General features: G+C 50.7%; 1 protein-coding gene across 12 annotated transcripts in view; it reads right to left on the bottom strand.

Annotated features, from left to right (window-relative positions):
- The window catches only part of macf1a (microtubule actin crosslinking factor 1a), a 188,620-nt gene that overhangs the window by 7,601 nt on the left and 163,321 nt on the right, over positions 1-17,698 (bottom strand). For all 12 annotated transcript variants that reach the window (XM_080515943.1, XM_080515949.1, XM_080515944.1 and 9 more), the window contains 34 exons: positions 16,572-16,733; positions 16,270-16,440; positions 15,113-15,279; positions 13,367-13,526; positions 12,715-13,041; positions 12,167-12,251; positions 11,363-11,589; positions 11,057-11,263; positions 10,750-10,977; positions 10,175-10,393; positions 9,882-10,085; positions 8,180-8,405; positions 7,016-7,242; positions 6,812-6,934; positions 6,625-6,726; positions 6,264-6,365; positions 5,991-6,164; positions 5,660-5,815; positions 5,276-5,473; positions 5,045-5,173; positions 4,357-4,539; positions 4,115-4,270; positions 3,810-4,016; positions 3,523-3,642; positions 3,261-3,430; positions 3,019-3,178; positions 2,706-2,900; positions 2,350-2,622; positions 1,875-2,063; positions 1,666-1,774; positions 1,408-1,568; positions 1,143-1,305; positions 889-1,043; positions 726-800 (listed from right to left, as the gene is read on the bottom strand). In XM_080515943.1, coding sequence (XP_080372069.1) covers positions 726-800; positions 889-1,043; positions 1,143-1,305; positions 1,408-1,568; positions 1,666-1,774; positions 1,875-2,063; positions 2,350-2,622; positions 2,706-2,900; positions 3,019-3,178; positions 3,261-3,430; positions 3,523-3,642; positions 3,810-4,016; positions 4,115-4,270; positions 4,357-4,539; positions 5,045-5,173; positions 5,276-5,473; positions 5,660-5,815; positions 5,991-6,164; positions 6,264-6,365; positions 6,625-6,726; positions 6,812-6,934; positions 7,016-7,242; positions 8,180-8,405; positions 9,882-10,085; positions 10,175-10,393; positions 10,750-10,977; positions 11,057-11,263; positions 11,363-11,589; positions 12,167-12,251; positions 12,715-13,041; positions 13,367-13,526; positions 15,113-15,279; positions 16,270-16,440; positions 16,572-16,733 — 5,910 coding nt within the window. The remainder of the gene's footprint in view (positions 1-725; positions 801-888; positions 1,044-1,142; positions 1,306-1,407; positions 1,569-1,665; positions 1,775-1,874; positions 2,064-2,349; positions 2,623-2,705; positions 2,901-3,018; positions 3,179-3,260; positions 3,431-3,522; positions 3,643-3,809; positions 4,017-4,114; positions 4,271-4,356; positions 4,540-5,044; positions 5,174-5,275; positions 5,474-5,659; positions 5,816-5,990; positions 6,165-6,263; positions 6,366-6,624; positions 6,727-6,811; positions 6,935-7,015; positions 7,243-8,179; positions 8,406-9,881; positions 10,086-10,174; positions 10,394-10,749; positions 10,978-11,056; positions 11,264-11,362; positions 11,590-12,166; positions 12,252-12,714; positions 13,042-13,366; positions 13,527-15,112; positions 15,280-16,269; positions 16,441-16,571; positions 16,734-17,698) is intronic.

Below are 17,698 nucleotides of genomic sequence, written 5' to 3' on the forward strand. Positions count from 1 at the left end.
TGGAAATTCTGCTGAAAACTGACAAACTAAGTTTATGTGGTGCTTTAAAACGCTGCACAGACACACACAGGCTGCTGGGAAGTGATTCTGTTCATTTCAGCTCTAAAGTGAGCCTGAGGGACTTTTTGTGATCAATAATGTTTATTCAGACAGAGTTGTCTCAGAATATCCTTCAGCTGTGTGTTTCAGAGAATCTCTTCTGAAGAGTTTAAAAAAACAAAAAAAAAGACATGTAAACTCCCAGAACTCCAGTGTGTATCTGTGCCGACGTGTTCACGTATTATTGTTGTGAAGAAAGTCCTGCAGAGCTGTGAGAAGTTACAAACGTGTTAATGCATTAATGTCAATATTATGGCGACACGCATCAATACACCATGTTGCCATGATGTGAGATGAACACACACACACACATATATGAAAAAACGTTGTGAAGTTACTCTGAGGAGTTAATTGATGTGAATTCAGCTCGTTAGGAATGAGACATTTTCTATTGATGAGAACTGGATTAGCAAGTGATGGTTTGGCAGCTCACCATTCCTCCATGTAGGAGTTCAAGTTAATTAATCACATTTGAGTTGGAACTTAAAACCCTGAGCTCTTACATCAGGAAAAGTCACATTTAATTTGTACACGTCTCAATTAAAGCAAATAAAACTCTTTACAACTACTTGTAGATGTTGACAAAGACCAAGATTGTGTCCATGATGTGACTGAGCTGAACGTACCCGGTACTTGTTCTCTCCGATCTGCTCCACCTGGAACCTCTTGGCACATTTGCACTGCGCCACCTGTCGAGTCACCTGCACAGCGCAAAGATAACAACCGACGTCATTGGACGACTCGTGGCCGTTTCCGTACCCGCCGACGTTCCCCAGGTCTTCTACTCACCTCGTCCTCGATCTTGTCGGCGTCAGTCGTCGGTCTGTAGGCGTCCTTGTTGGGATGCAGAGCGGCGACGAACTCATAGTAGTCGATGTAACCGTCTCCGTCTCTGTCGAAGATGTCGGCCACCGCCGTCATCTCCAGTCTGCTGGTTGGAAACTCTGCAGAGGACAGAAGGAAAACAAGAGTGATCAATGAAGGTGGAAAATATTAAAGAAAAGCCTCCCGCTCTTCATCGCAGACACTCAGAAACGTCGTACTGGAAGCCAAGATGCCGTCGATGAACTCCTGCCGGGTGATCTTCCCGTCCTGGTCCTTGTCGATGCGTCTGAAGAAATCCATGACGCGGGACTTCTTATGGTTCATCCAGCGCATGTACTTCTTCCTCCACACGTCAAAGTCAAAGTTGGCAAACTCCTTGAGCTGGAAATGGATGAAGCAGGTCACAGGTTACGTCAAACTCCGTCTTCCGCTCAGACCAGTCTGACGAATCTTTCTATAATGAGCTGTGGCGAGGAGCCGAACCTCCTCCAGCCGGTCCAGGGCGTCGTTGAGTTTCCGCTGGCGGTCCAGAGCGAGGAGCCACACCTGCTGCCACCGTGCACAAAGCTGGTTCAGTCGCGGGTTTCCTCCAGAGAGCTGCATGGCCGCCTGATGCTGCTGCTGCTGCTGATGATGGTGTTTGCCTGTCGAACGCCCAGAGACATAAAATGGAGCAGAGTGAGCGACGGCTGACGTACGGGCCGCTGGATTCGGTAGCGTGAAGTTAAACAGGCGACATACGAGCTCCTCTCCTCTCGGCCAGGCTGGGAGGCTCCGCTGGCTTCCTTTTGTACGTCTTTGTCACTTTGTCCACGTCCGGCTGCTTCCTCGTCATCTCCTCCATAAACGTCTGACGACGACAGAGCGCAGCACTGAGTAACTCCTCAGACTGACTCGTTAACTCTCAACTCCGAGTTCAGAGAAACACAAAGAGCCGAGGGGAAACACACCTGGTGCTCGGTGATGAGTGTTTTCAGCTGCGGGATGTCCTGGGGAAGTGGATCCGTGTCTCTCTGGACCAGCGTTGTCTCTGCAAACTGTAACCATGACAACAGCTCCTCCAGCAGGTTGGCATTGTTGAGCACTTCGGTCAGGGCCGTCTCCAACCGCTGCTCGTGCTGCTTGGCCCACGTCAGCACCTGCAGACCCGGGGGGGGGTTCATCAATACCAGTAATAACTGTTTATAATATTTAGGTCTGATGGATGATCTTTAGACATAACCAGGATGTAAACTTCATTAATCAAAGAAAAAAGTGGGACAAAATGGAGAATTGTTATATTTCCAGTCTGTATCAACCTCCTTTCATCCCTTTAGCACTTCTGGCTAAAACCACTAGTTTGACGTTTCCTAATACAAGTAGATTAGTGAACTCCAGCAAGGCTTCAGAAGAAGCAGGATCATCAAGGCGTGACCCCCCCCTGACCTCTTCGAAGCGCGCCCTGATGATGGTGATCCAGTGTTTGATGGTGGTGATGGAGTCCGGGTGACACAGGGTCAGGATTCCTTCTCCCATCCCAGCGGCTTTGTTCACGTCGGCCCTCTTCTCCTCCACGGTGCCCATGAAGTCTCGATGCGTGTGCAGCAGCGCCTGCAGGGTCTCCGCCTCTTCGGGCAGGACGCCGCGGAAGCGCAGCGTCTGCTCCGCCTCCGACAGCCACTCCAGGAGCACCTGCACCGCCGTGCGAAACTCCTCCGCCTGCGTAGTGAGAGGAGGGTCAGAGGCTGAGCGGGGCGGCGAGGCGAGGCGGATGCTAACCACGCTGCCGGTTCTGCTCTGACCTGTTTGAGCGCCTGCTGGAGGCGCGTCTGCTTGGTGACGGACAGGGCGCACACCGTGTCCCAGCGGTTGCTCAGTTCCTGGACCTGCACTTTGACCCACGCCGTGTCGTCCCGGCCGGTTTCCATCAGCTCGCGAGCCGAACGCTTCAGTGCCTGAACGCTGCTGGTTCTCTTCCCCAGCTCCTTCTGGAAGGTCTGGAGGTTCAAACACAAGCAGCCGTGAAGCTTCACTGGAGAACTTCCCAGGATGGTATTGAAGATTCCAAGAGTTCATTCCTGTTGTGACTTTTAAAGTCAACACACACACACACACCTTATGCGAGTCCATGAGGTTGGACACCAGGTCCAGGTCTCCATGGACCGGCTGGTCTTCAGCCAGCTGGGGCTCCACTCGGTACAGCCAGTCCACCAACGCCTGCAGAGCCTCAGCAAACTGACCTGAGAACAGCAGAGCCTCCTCCAGCTTGTGTTGTCTGGATGGAGCAGGAAAGACATCGTCAGCATGATTCAACTGTGACGTACGGAGGAGGAGCAATCAGTCGCTCGTCTCTTCACCTCTCCACACTCTTGCCGCAGACGGTGTCCCACTTGTCCCGGACTTCTCCCACCAGGTGATCCAGTTTCTGTGTGTCGGCAGGCAGCTGAGCTTTGTCCCTCATGGCCTTCCCAGACCTCACCGTGGTGTCGTAGACCGGCTGCTTGGAGCCCAACGCCTTCTGGAACTCCTGCACAGATCACCGACGGAGTGGCGATGAGACCTGTCGTCCTCCAGCTCAATGGTGCGTCTTCCTGCTCTGCGCCACCGCTCAGACGTTACCTTGTGTTTGGCCAGTTGCACTTTGATCTTATCCGGCTCGTTGGAGATCTCCAGCTCCGAGTCCAGCCTCTTCTCAGCTTCTTCCAGCCAGTCCGTCAGCTTCCTCCAGGCCTCATGGAACTGAAGAAGACGGTTCAAATCACACATTTCATTTCAAGGTCCACTTTGTATATCGTGAAACCTGGAACCCACCCTCCACTTGGAAGTGTTTCTAAATATCTGAAAATCAAATTCTACTTGGACATCATCTTCACGGCCTCATCATGATCAAAGCGTCCACGATTTACCTGCTTGGCTCGTTTGCGGGCCTCATCCAGGTGTCGCCCGCGGTCCAGGGACCTCTGGACCAGCTTGTCCCAGCGCGCCTGGACGCTCAGCAGCAGGTTCTTGATGAGAACCACGTCCTGCTTCAGGCTGGCGAAGCGGAGCTGGGAGCCGGCCTTCTCCAGGGCCAGGACCTGCTCTCTGTGGGTGTTCACCTCGTTCACAAACACCTGGAAGGGACACGGAGCACAGACACAGACGTGTTGGGAAGCCCGGACGCCAGCGAGCAAAACACACGGTGAGGCTTGGAGTCCAGTGAGAGATGGACCTTGTGCTCGTCGATCTGGAAGAGGACGGTGTCCAGTATGAGGCTCGGGGGCTGGGCCATGTTGAGCGTCTGCTCAGCCTGAGTCAGCCAGTTGATGGTGTCCTGCAGAGACGTCTGGAACCCGGTCGCCAGGGAAACGGCCTCCTCCAGCTTCCCCTGGAAGGTTCGAAGAGTCAAAATCACCAACAGACTCGTAGCATAAAAACCGGGACGAGAAGAGGAGTCCTGCCACTCAGTCGTACCCTGCGGTCGTCCATCTTGCCGTTGAGGCTGGCCCACTTGTTCTGCAGCATGGCCAGGTTCTGCTGGGTCTGCGTGGTGCCGGGGCCGGCGTCCTCCCCCCCGCGGGCCAGCAGCATGGACTCTCCCTGGTCCAGCAGGCGATGGTACTGATCCCCTCTCTGCGCCAACTGCGTCTGGAGCTCCTGCACACCCAGGAGAGACACAAAGCATGAAGATGATCTGCTTCACGACAATGGAGGGCATCAAAGTTTTATAGTCGCCATCTGCCAAATGTCCCCGCGTGTAAATGGATGAGCGCTTGTAAGCTAAAACTCTCTGCACCTGCACGACGTGTGTTGTGGGAACAAGTGCCACACCTTTGAATGTCACACTTTGATATGTGGATTTATACCGTGAAGGCAAATAGAAGCAGAGTTTAAACTAAAAAGGCCTTTTAGCCAGTAAGATTCACGGTGCATTTTAATTGATTTTCAGGCTTCTTGACGGCAGGAAAAGTAAAATAATTGAGGGTTAGTCAGTTCTGTGTGTGTGTGTGTGCAGACGAAGCTAATTTAGAACGACATTAATAAGCAGCTTGATCCTTCTTCCCAAAAACACATGAATTTATATATTTATTCAAGTTTGAGCAACTCATCTGATGAGGTTTTAATCGAGCCAGTTGGAGTGTCTGCAGTGTGACCGTGTTACCGTGTGCTGCTGCAGCTGCTCTCTGGCCGTTTCAGGCAAACCGCCTGTTGGTTTGGCAGCAGACAGTTGACTCTCCGTCCTCCTCAGCCACTGGAGGAACTCCTCCAGCTCCCCGTGGAAACCTTCAGCCTGCAGACAAACCAGTTGGTGATTAAAATGTTGAAGACGCGACCAGAATCGACACCGTGTCCCTCCTCTACTCCAGCACGAGGCGTGTGTTTGGTTGTGTACCTGCTGCAGCGCCGCCTCCAGCAGCTTCTGCCTCTCCTGGGTCTTCAGCAGCAGACTCTCCCAGCTCTGGTTGAGTTGATCCAGCTGGTCCCTCAGGTGACTGGCTTCGTCTCCGGGAGACGACTCCAGCAGCTCCGAGCCGGCGCCCGCCACATTCTCCACCGTGGCGTGATGCGACAGCACATCGTTACGCAAAACCTGCGACAGCCAGAAGGAAAAAAAAAAGAAGAGTTGAATTAAACAGAATTGGAAGTGATTCCATGGAAGACCTCAGGCAAGAAGGGAAAATATGGTAAAACGTTTGGAAACTACATCTTTGATGTACAGTTTAACCAGACTGAGGACCAGCTAGTACTTTTTCTTCAGTTTGTCACATCAACGTACGTGGTGTTTGGCCAGCTCGATCTCGATGGCCTTGGGGTCGGAGCTGACTGGACGCTGTGTGTCCAGGGTGGTGTGTGTGTGGCTCAGCCAGGCCTGCAGCTCGGACAGGGCGTGTTGGAACTGACCCAGGGCCAGCAGCGCCGCCTCCAGCTTGTGCTGCGGTGGAAGGAAGACACAGGTCCCGGCTTCAAATGAGCAATCAAATACTTTTGGGCTGTGATGAAACGCAGCCGTCAGATTCACGTGGCGCTACAGGGAAGCAGGTTTCTTCCAGTTTTCCAGGGTAAACAGGAGAGACGGGAAACGGTTTCCTAGCGTGTGGTTTCTCTACCTGTCGCTGAGTGATTTTATCCCCCAGGTTGTCCCACAGGTGTCGGAGTTCGGTCAGCGGCTCCTGGATCATGTCCCGGTCCGTCTGGTCCGAGACCTTCTTCAGCAGCAGCTCCCCCTGGTGGCAGAGCTTCTCCATGTCGATCTGCTGCTGGTAAACCTCCACCTTGTACTGCTGCTCGGGGCGAGGAGAGGATTGGTCTCCGGTTAGTTCTCGCTCAGATCACAAGTGGAGAGTGCAGAAGTGAGTGTGTCACAGCTTCTATTGTCCAACCTTGAGCTCTTCGATCTGCTGTTTCACTGTTCCCAGATCTGTTCCCACAGTCGACATGTCGCACAGTTTGATCACGGCGTTGTCCAGGTAGTCAAACATCGACTGAAAATGACATTTGATCACAGTTATGATATTTAGGTTGAAGGAAAGGAGCATCATCGGCATTTATTAAGATTCAGCTGTAACGTCAATATCGATCTCTCTGAAGACTTAATGAAGCAGAAGTAAAGCACCAATAACAAAAGTACATTCAAGAGGGAGGAATTAGGAGACAAACTCTCTGGATAGACATGAACTCTGGTTAATTGAGCGTGATTTATAAAAAAGAGCCGGGCGTTAAAGGAGAAACTGCTGCAGGAACCTGCAGTGCGTCCTGGTACTGGACGGAGGCCGTCATGGCCTCCTCCAGCCGCTCCATCCTCTCCCTCCATGTTCGGTTCAGCCCCTCCCAGGCGGCGTTCATCTGAGAGGAGCACAGGAAGGAAACCCTGTCAGAACAGATTCCGTGTCTCTGATGAACAGTCTCGTGGTTTTCGTGGATTTCTTACCTCATCGATGGTTTTCTTCACTTCAGGTTTTTCCGTTTCTCCACAGGCAAAGATGAGGTCGGCCCCAAGGGTCCTGACAAACTCCAGCTCCTCCCGCAGGCCGTCGGTCTCGGCCTTGATGGCCTTGTGAACAAAGATCGGAATTATTCAGCCGATTCAAACCACAGAAGACGTCACGAGGGCGTTCCTCCAACTCCTTCACACCTCGGCAGCCTCGATCTGCTGCTTGATGAGCGAAGGATCCACGCCGGGGTCCTCCAGCTCCCTCACGATGTCTTGGGAGTCCCGGAGCGTGCTCAGCAGCGCCGCCACGTCGGCCCAGAACTTCCCCGCCAGGTCCAAGACGTCGTTGAGCTTCCCCTCCCTCTCCTCGGCTCGCTGCCGGATCTCATCCCACAGAGAGCGAAGACGCAGGAGGCGAGAACGAACCGCTGTGGAGGGAGGAGAGTTAGAGAGCCTGCTGAGGACAGGTAGGGGGGGAGGAGGGGGGGGTGCTGGGAAACAGTCCCACTTTCAGATGGCTTGAAGTGAAAGATGGTTTTGTTTTTATTTGATTGTAATGGTCACGCGTACAGAGCTGGTATGTGCAGCTCAGGAGTTCAACTCCCACCGCCAGAGCACAGTGGAGCCTTTCAGGGCCGCCTCACAAAGGCACGTGTGTGTGTGTGTGTGTGTGTGTGTGTGTGTGTGTGTGTGTGTGTGTGTGTTTTGTGTTGGCACGAGTGCAAATCTGCAGAATTTCACTACTGATTCTGTTCTTTTTCAGGATCTGTCAGGGTTTCTCTCCCCGGGGACACACTTTGTTTAGCTGCTTGGCTCAGAGCCTGAAATAAGATTTTACTCGTTTTCACTCAGATTACAGAAGTTTGTTATGTTTCCTCTCAGTTCTGACCCAGTCCAACTACCGACAACCTTTTACTGATAAAAAACAACAATAAAAAACCATTGGTCTTATTTGTTAAAAATAGACGAGGTTGAATAAATGTAGAACTTTTGATTCTTAAAAATGTTATAAAAAATGTCCTTTTTTATATTCTTATTTTGTGTTCTCGCTAGAACAAATAGAAATGTGTCTTGAATATTTGTATTTACAAGCTTTAAAACTAGTACTTCACTGTGTTTAGCTTCAGTAAGATCAATGTAACTGAACTGATGAACTATTTCTTTACTGGAGGTCATCCTGGATATTTAAGCTTGAATTACATTGTTGGCAGGAAATTGTTTTCTGGGTTTGAAGAGTTTTTAGCCTCAGTGGAAACGAACGCCTCTTTAACTGAAAGCAACATTCTGGATTCACGTTTAACTTTATGTTTGATCTGCGGCCCGTCACGATGACTTCATGTGATGAATCTCGTCGCGGCGACTCACCCTGAGCGGCGGGATCGTCGTGCGCCGCCCTGCCGATCAGCTCCTCCCCGCGGGCGCAGAGGGCGGAGAAGCTGGGCAGCAGCTTGTCCAGCTCCAGGCCCTGGGCTCGGTGCTCCGCCAGCTGCTCCCTGATCTTCTCCACCTCTGCCGCCACCGGCGGAGGCTGTCGCAGCCGCTGCACCGCCCCCTCCAGGGTCTCCAGCAGGGGGTCCATCTTGTCGTGGAACTGAGGAGCAGAGGAGAGCGTTAGAGGAGGTGGAGGTGGAGGGAGGTGCTGAGGTTTGCTGGGCGACATTTTGAAAGTAGGAAAATAGTGAGATCTGATGCAGACTGCTGCCACTTCAAATCATCATCCATCTTAATATTTTACTTTGAGCAACGACAGAAACTACGAAAACGCTCACTTTAAACATCCCAGGAGAGATTTCACACTATTCACTGAATTGATTGATTTAAATAGATTCATGAACTAAGAAGCAGTGATATTTTCATTATTGGGCCTTTCAGGCAGGATTCACACATTTAGACCATCAACTTCCCAGGACTCTCAAAAACACATTTACTGCAGGAAGAAGGCCGTTGTGATGAAAAACAGCTGCTGAGATTTGGTTCTAAATCAAGTTCAATCTGGATGTTGATTAAAGTAAATCGCCCGCAGAGCTGCATGTTTTCAATGTGTCTCCATCAAACTGAACAAAGAGTCGTTACGATACAACTTTGTGTAAATGAACTAGATGATGAGATCTGATGAGATTCATGGTGCAGGATGAGAGTTCCACACTGAGTCAGTGTGTGTGAGGTGACGTGGTCCGAAGCCAGGCGGGTCTTACCTCTACCAGCTGGGTGGTGCAGTGACCGTGGAGGAAAGGGTGGTGGTGGTGGTGGTGGTGAGGGAGCAACACACACAGCAAACAAGGTGAGACGGGTTAGGAGACGGGATGAAGGAGGGAGAGACAATGAGGATGAGGTGAGGGATGAGGGCGGTGAGGGGATGGAGGAGGAGCGATATTGGTTTGAAGGAGGGGTGAGGATAGAGAAACAACAATGAGTTAAACCAGTCATGCATTCAGGCAATAATCACAGCAGTGACTCTAAAGTGTCTCATGAGATGAAAGCAAAGACAAACTGCAGCAGAGCAAGACATGATGTGGATGTTCCAGGTTTCTAAAGTATGTTTTGTTGAAGCAATGATGAGATTCAGTCAAATACATGTTGAAGCACGGCAGCACTGCTCAATATACCCTCATTATCATCATTTAGAAAATCCTCACGCTGCGTAGTAATCAAATAGTAATATTAAAAAACTGCATTAGTTTGAGTATAAGACTTCCAGGAAAAAGAGAGCTTGTCTATAACAATAAAAAAAAAAAGCTGGATAAGATCTGTGGACATAACTGAGCTGCTGTATGTCGTTAACTTTAAAATGGAAAGAAATCATCAAGTTTGTTTCTTTAAATTTAAACCAACTTTCTAAATATGAGCCTTGAAAAAGGGGCTTTAGCCAAAATTAAGATAATAAAGTAAAGTCAGCAGGCGTGAGCCTCTCAGTCTGAAGCCACATTGATGCAGTTTAATAAACAAAATCCACATTGATGCAGTTTAATAAACAAAATCCACATTGATGCAGTTTAATAAACAAAATCCACATTGATGCAGTTAGAACAACCGAGGAGTGAAAGGCTTTACGAAAGCGCCGCTGTACCTGTGCAGACTGGGAAACGGCCTCGTCCAGAGTTGTGGCGCGACCTTTGACCTCCCCTTTGATGGCCAAGTAGCGGCGCTCGGCGTCGTTGAAGCGCTGCGTCACAGTCTGTCCGTCCTGCAGGCTGAGCTCGGCGAGCTGCGGCCCGATCTTCAGCAGCTTGTCGATGTGCGGCTTGTGCTCTGCGATGGACTCCCTGAGCAGCTGCAGGAGACGTGACGCTCGAGGTTAACGAGGCAAACGGGGGGGAAAAAAAAAGTAGAAGCGCCACGCGACGATAACCGTCAATTTACCCTCATCTGGTCCTGCTGCAGCCGCAGGGCGTCCGTGTCGATGGCCGGAGGCGGGAGCTGCGTGATGAGGGTTTCCGTCTCGCCGAGCCACGGCTCCAGTTCCTCGTACGTCTCCCAGAACCGGGCCACCAGGACCTGAGCCTGCTCCAGAGCCGAGAAGCGCTCGCTGTGGCTCTGACTCACCGCTTCATAGCGAGCACTCAGAGAATCGGTCTTCACCTGAGGGGGAGAAACGACGGCGGCGGTCAGACATCGAGACCAAAACTCAGGAAACCTTCTGATCGGGAACGTGACCTGAACTCTACAGTTCTACTCCGGGTTCATACATGAAAGGTACAAAATACACAGGTCATTAAATAACTGATGATTTGTGCTGAATAAAATCATCCTGAACACAAAATACCATTTTATCTGGACATATTACTTTAGATTTATAAACTGAAAATGTTGGTCTCAGATTGTCATTTTGATTTTATGAGTAATAAATTTGTTTCTGAGGAAGAAAGTTCTGAAGAAAACCTTCTACCAAGTATTTCAATCAGGCTTAATAATCAGTGTAAAAAGACGGCGGTCACCATCAGAGCGTCCTTCTGAGCGTCGCTGCAGGTTTCCAGGATGTCGTCTCTGGTGCCCAGCAGCTGATCCACGGTGTCTTTGTGTCTGATGATGTCGATGTTAAACGCTCTCTGCACTTGCATCTGAGCCACGGTGACGTCCGGCTCCAGGCTGAGCGGCCCCAGGGACGCCAGCTTGCGCTCCGTCTCCCCGACCCAGGCCAGCTCTGCGTCCACAGCCTCCTCGTACTGAGAGAGGAGACGAAACATTGACATCGCAGCACAAAACAACGGGAAGGAAAGACGAGGAGGCGGCGAGCCGCAGTACCTGCTGCGACCTCTGGATGGCAGCTTGCACCAGTTGCACCCTCTGAGTGATGGTCTCGTCGGCCTGGCGGTAGCGCTGGTTGGCGTCGGCGACGAGGCGGTCCAGGCCCTCGCGCGCTCGCCACGGGACCAGATCCAGCAGGGCGTTGCCCACCTCGTTCACCGTGTCCAAGACCAGCCGCTTCTCCGCCGACACTTTCTTCAGCTCCTGCAAACGGGGGAAAAAAAAAACAAACATTCTTTAGTCTTTCGGCGCAAAACGCCACTGAACTCACCCACACCGCACCGCGTCTGCAGCTCCTCCCACCTTCTGCCTCTCCTGGTATGCCGGCGTGGCGTCGGGCTCCACGTTGTTAAGCTCCGCCTCCACGCCGTCCAGCCACTGGTTGACGTCGTCGTGGGCGCTGGCGAAGCGCGTGGAGAGCTGCAGCGCCTGCTCCAGAGTGCGCAGCGCCTTGCTGCTGCCGGCCGTCATCTCCGCATAGCGAGACTTGATGCCGTCCAGCTTCTCCTGGATCAGGAGCACCTCCTCGCCTGGAGGTCAGAGGTCAGTAAGAAACGAGAAAAACCTATTTTCTTCATTTATTCTTTAAAAAAAAAAAGTCTCCACAAATTCACATACTTGTCTTTTGAGTGAAAATTAGTCAAAAATGACATTTTGATCCATAATAAGTAAAGTAACAACGTAAAGTTCCCACTGCTGGTTGACGGTTGAATTTCCTGAACGTCCGAGTTGCTGCTGAGCCGACGGAGGGTCGTGGTCGTGAAGGTCTGACTCTCCAAACACCATTTGAACAACAATCGCCTCACTAACGGCGCTCGCCGCCAGAGTGTTTAATATCGCGATACGCCGACGGAAACACAAACCAGATGTTGAGCTCAGAGTTTGCTGCCGAACTCAAAGTGTGGTTTGGAAGCGAATCAGCAACCAAAACAAGAGTTGATCTGTTTAATGTGTCTCTCGTGTTCAGTCTGGTCGCTCGCCGCCTTTTCAGTTTCAGTACAAACACTCGTTTATTCTCAGGTCATTACAAATAAGCTGCTCCGCTGATGCAGATTCCGATAAGAAATCTCAGACGCTTTTGAAAAGCTTGATTGAACTTGAGCTCACCGGTGGTCTGTTTGAGCAGCGCCTGTCCGTTCTTGATGGCCTGGTCCACCGTCTTCTTCCTGCTCAGGATCTCTTCATTCAGAGACTGGAGGGACGGAGACAAGTGTGACTGGATGGACGAAACTAAGAGATTGTATTTGTGCTGCAAAAACGCCAATCAACTAAACTATTGCAGATTTTCAGCATCAATCGCAGAAAACAAAGTATTTAAGTGTGTGAAGGAGGAACTTTTTTTACTTTTAGTGACGGTGAAAAACAACAATGCCATATTGTTTATTGTCAGATAAAAATATTAAAAAGTTGAGTAATCTGATGAACACCTTAATTTACAGCAGCTTCAAATAGAAAACTTCTGCAATGAAGGAGATAAATGTTATATAGAAAAACCCCAAAACATGAACTATGATGAGGAGCTCCTGGAAACACCCTTGTTCTGGGATCTCCAATCGTGTAAAAACCATTTCCAGCGACAGGCGAATGGTTTCCTGGTCTTTTGACCCCCGACATCTACTGACAGGACGTGTGTGGTGAAGCCTGCGCCGCCGTACCAGAGCGTGTCGGTGCTGCTCGGCCAGACCGTGCGGCCGGTAGGTCTGGACGGAGACCAGCGCCAGCCTCTGGGCCACTTCGGCCAGCCAGTTCAGCACCTCCACCTCGTCCTCGCCGAACAGCTGGGCGTTGGCCAGCGCCTGCTCCAGCAGGCCGGCCCGCCGCGAGCACCAGCCGGCCAGCTCCGAGTGGCCCGACCGCACCGCCGCCACGCGCTCGCTCAGCCACTGGCGGTCGGCCGTGCAGCTGAGCGGGCTCAGCGATTGGCCGAGGGACTCGAGGTGGTCGACCTCGGCTTCCCGGGAGGACACGCCCTCTTGGAACGCCTGGGAAGTGTGTGTGTGTGTGTGTGTGTGTGTTTGATGTGCAGATGAAGGGAAATGAGAAAAGAGCAGCAAAACAACAGATGGATGAAAACTTAAAACATGAGCATGCAGATGACAAATCATGAATGAAAAAACAAATCATATCAATGAGCGACTTGAGAACCAAAGTTAAAAAAAAGAGACTCAAACGAATAAAAACTTGAAATTAAACAGAAAATGAACCCAAAGAGGGGAAATTGTTGTGTGTCGTGTTCCTCGTCGTGTCTTTCCACTCGTCCACCCCGACGCCCTGATGTTCCGTCACTCCGTTTCACCCTCGTCTCACCTTGTGCTTCACGATCTGCTGAGAGATCTTGGCCGTCTGCGTTCCCATCGGCTCGGCTGAACTCAGCCGGCGCTCAGTGGAACTCAGCCAGTCGCCCAGAGGCTCCAGGGACTCGTGGAACTGAAGAGCCAGGACCTGCAGCTCCTCCAACTTCCTCTGTCTGGGGGAGGGGAGGAGGAGTAGAGACATGAGGAGGAGCAGAGAGACATGAGGAGGAGCAGAGAGACATGAGGAGGAGCAGAGAGACATGAGGAGGAGCAGAGGAGGAGCAGAGAAACATGAGGAGGAGCAGAGGAGGAGTAGAGAGACATGAGGAGGAGCAGAGAGACATGAGAAGGAGCAGAGGAGGAGTAGAGAGACATGAGGAGGAGCAGAGGAGGAGTAGAGAGACATGAGGAGGAGCAGCGAGACATGAGAAGGAACAGAGGAGGAGTAGAGAGACATGAGGAGGAGCAGAGGAGGAGCAGAGAGACATGAGGAGGAGCAGAGACATGAGGAGGAGCAGAGAGACATGAGGAGGAGCAGAGGAGGAGCAGAGAAACATGAGGAGGAGCAGAGGAGGAGTAGAGAGACATGAGGAGGAGCAGAGAGACATGAGAAGGAGCAGAGGAGGAGTAGAGAGACATGAGGAGGAGCAGAGAGACATGAGAAGGAGCAGAGGAGGAGTAGAGAGACATGAGGAGGAGCAGCGAGACATGAGGAGGAGCAGAGTGACATGAGAAGGAACAGAGGAGGAGTAGAGAGACATGAGGAGGAGCAGAGAGACATGAGGAGGAGCAGAGACATGAGGAGGAGTAGAGAGACACGAGGAGGAGCAGAGAGACATGAGGAGGAGCAGAGACATGAGGAGGAGCAGAGACATGAGGAGGAGCAGAGAGACATGAGGAGGAGCAGAGACATGAGGAGGAGTAGAGACATGAGGAGGAGCAGAGAGACATGAGGAGGAGCAGAGACATGAGGAGGACAACATGAGCCTCACAGGCTCACATGAATCTTATGACTTTCTTTGTGCCGTTCCAGATGTTCATCTAGTTTAGTCACACAGCTGGCATCTTTCTCATGAACTCATGATATTAAAAACTTCTTTTTTTTTTTTAATCAAAAATGATTTCACAGTATTTTGACAAGTATCTAAAAAGTGTTTGCGATTGACGGAAGATGTAAAACATGAGAAAACGTTGCATCAGTGTTAGTTCCTCCAGGAGAAGTGAGGTGAACCAGCGAGGAGATCCTGGAGCCGGAGAGTCACTCATCTTAGATCTATTAGGAGTCATTTCAGTCTGAGCCTCATTAAGAGAATCACAATCAAATCACTGTGAAAACTGGAGCAGGAAGTTTAAATTAACACTTGAAGAAGAATATCCACGGTCGTAAGCAGCATGAAGTCCAACGGCCAGTTAAAACACAAAGAACCATGAAAGATGAAAGAGTGATAATGAGAGGAAATACTGTTGATTTCACCAGATCATTAAATAAAAGAAGTGCAATACTTTTGTCTTTGCTGCTGTTTTGTTTAGTAGTGAAATGAGCAACATCTGTATTACATTCAGTTTGACTGTTTTCTGCTTTGTGACTAAAATGTTCCTTATTAATCGTCTTTATTCGTCTCTGCGTTTGTGTTTTTTTTACTGTTTCATGCCTCACAGAAGGTCAGAGGTCAACGTCAGAGGTTTCAGAGCTACTGGATGTTTGTGTGACTCCACAGCTGGATTGTGAGTGTGTGTGTGTGGGGGGGGGGGTGTTTACCTGCCGGTGGCTTTGCCCAGCAGCTCCCCCCACCGCTCGGCTAAACTCTGCAGCTGCGTCTGGATCTTCTCTCGGTCCTGCGTCTCGGCGGTGCCGGCGATCCTCTCGCCCTCGGCTCGGATCATCTCCACCGTCGGCCGGCGGTCGTCCAGCAACCTCTGGAGCAGCTGGGCGACACAAACACACAACTTCACACCCTGCGGGTCAGATGTGGAGCACGACCTCCACTTATTTTTAGACTGAATCTGTTTATCCGGATGCATCTAATCAAGTAAATCAATTCTGGTTCTTTATCAAATCAAAATCTGAAAAACAACTCGAGGGACAAAAGAAGGTTTTTTTTTAGATAACTTCAATGTCTCTGTGATTTTAACGGGGGAATCTTCTCACACATGTGACGCCGTTAGATTGGACGATAACATCTGGAGTGGATCCACACCCGAGACTAGAACTGAAGTTCTGAAGAAAACTTTTCTCCACCGTTCACTTTCTTTCCGAGCCAGACGGTGACGCAGCTTTCCGTCACGGATGTAAACATGTGTGATTGATCGCCGGCCCGGACGGCAGCGCTCGTGTGCACAAACACAGGAAGTGTGTGTCGGATAAACACGGGAAGGAGGGAGAGAGAGAGAGAGTGTGTGAAAACAATGGTGATCTACCATGCATGTATGTGTGTGTTTTCATGTCAGTTTGACTGACAGATGGTCAACTGGGGCTGCTGGGTGTGTGTGTGTGTGTGTGTGTGTGTGTGTGTGTGTGTGTGTGTGTGTGTGTGATACCTGTTTCTGGTTGAATGAAACAGGACATTTGTATTTGCATTTCACTTCTATTTACTTAATGCAGTGTGTATCCAGTTCACACTCTGCCGAGGGTGAAACTATATTGTGTCTCGTATCGACTTCAAACTTTAATATTCACTGCAGATTAAATAACATAAATGTTATTTACCATTAAAAAAAACCTGTAGAAAGTGGAAACTCAATCCTTTTTTAATTTGAAGAGGAAAAACTGGCCGGAGATTTTCAAAGCGATGAAGATGGTGTGTAGGAGGCAGAAGCTCAGACTGATTTAAATCTTCAAAATGAAACCGAAGGAGACGGTTCGGTTCCCAGTGAGCAGAACGAGCCGCCGATTTAAACAAATCTTTCTCCTCGTACCTTCTGCTCCTGGATCTGAGCCTTGACCACGCGGTACTCGGCCGACGGAGGCTTCTGATTGGCCACCAGCTCCTCCGTGTCGCTCAGCCAGCTGAGCAGAGGCTCCAGAGCATCCTGGAACTTCCCACAATGCAACAGGGCCTCCTGTAACTGAGCGATCCTCTCCGCCACCTGGACGAGGACGAGGAGGGAAGATGGAAGCGTGAGAGCAGGACGGGAAAACCAGAAATGTCTCAGAGAACAAGAAACACGAAGAGGGTGTGTGTGTGTGTGTGTGTGTGTGTGTGTGTGTGACGTCGTACCCTCTTGTTGAGCGAGTTCCAGTGCAGGTTGCTGCTCTCCAGGTCGTGCTCCAGCGCCTGCGTGTCGGTGTGCTTGGCGGCGCTCTGGATCAGACCCTGACCGACGGCGTTGACGTGCTGCAGCTTCGGCTGAATGACGTCCACCTGCTGACGCTCCACGGCCTGCAGGAGGAGGAGGGAGTGATTAACCGACTGGGAGGAGGAGGAGGAGGAGGAGGAGCGGCAGACCAAAGACTGTTTATTAAAATACATTGAAGCTTCAAGACAACAAGGCTTCATCTTCATCTTGTAACAAACAGTGAGTGGAAGCGAAGAAGAGAGAGAGAGAGAGAGGAGGGGAAGGAGAGAGAGAGAGGAGGAGGAGTGGGAGACAGGAAGGGAGATGGAAAATCCAGGGTGGAGGGAGTGAAGTGAAAAAAAGGGGGGGGAAGGGATTATGGGGATTAGACGAGTTCGGGGGTGTCTGGAAAAGGCTGAGTCGACAACACACACACACACACACACACACACACACACACACACACACACACACACACACACACACACACACACACACACACACACACACACACACACACACACACACACACACACACACACACACACACACACACACACACACACACACACACACACACACACACACACAGAGTCTCTGGATCGACTCCAACTGGACCAAGACTCTTCAGCAACACTGACTCGGTGTTATTAAAAGGTCTCATGTGCCGCCGAGTCCACAGTCAAAGCTAAAGTACTCAGATTACTGTGCGCCTCATTTACATTCACTTGTGTTTCTTGACAACCGAAATTGCCGCACGTTTTCTTCTTCACGCCCTCAAACCAAACAATCCTACCTGCAATACAAAGGTTAAACCACGTTAGCTTCATCGGCGCCACAACAAAGGACCACGTTCAGGGTGTTTGTCTGCAGGCGACACCATGAGCACGTTCTGCAGGTCAGGCTGAAGCTACAAGCTAACGCATTTCTGCTGACTCCGCAATTACCGCTTTCTGCACGAGGCGTTTACATCCGTGATCTCCCAGCGAGAGTCCCGGTGCCTGACGGACTGCATGTTCTTCCTGAACCAGACTTTCCAGTTTTTACTTCAGCGGGAACAAAACGTTGT

The sequence above is a fragment of the Blennius ocellaris genome (assembly GCF_963422515.1).
Source record: "Blennius ocellaris genome assembly, chromosome: 20".
Lineage (NCBI taxonomy): Eukaryota > Metazoa > Chordata > Actinopteri > Blenniiformes > Blenniidae > Blennius > Blennius ocellaris.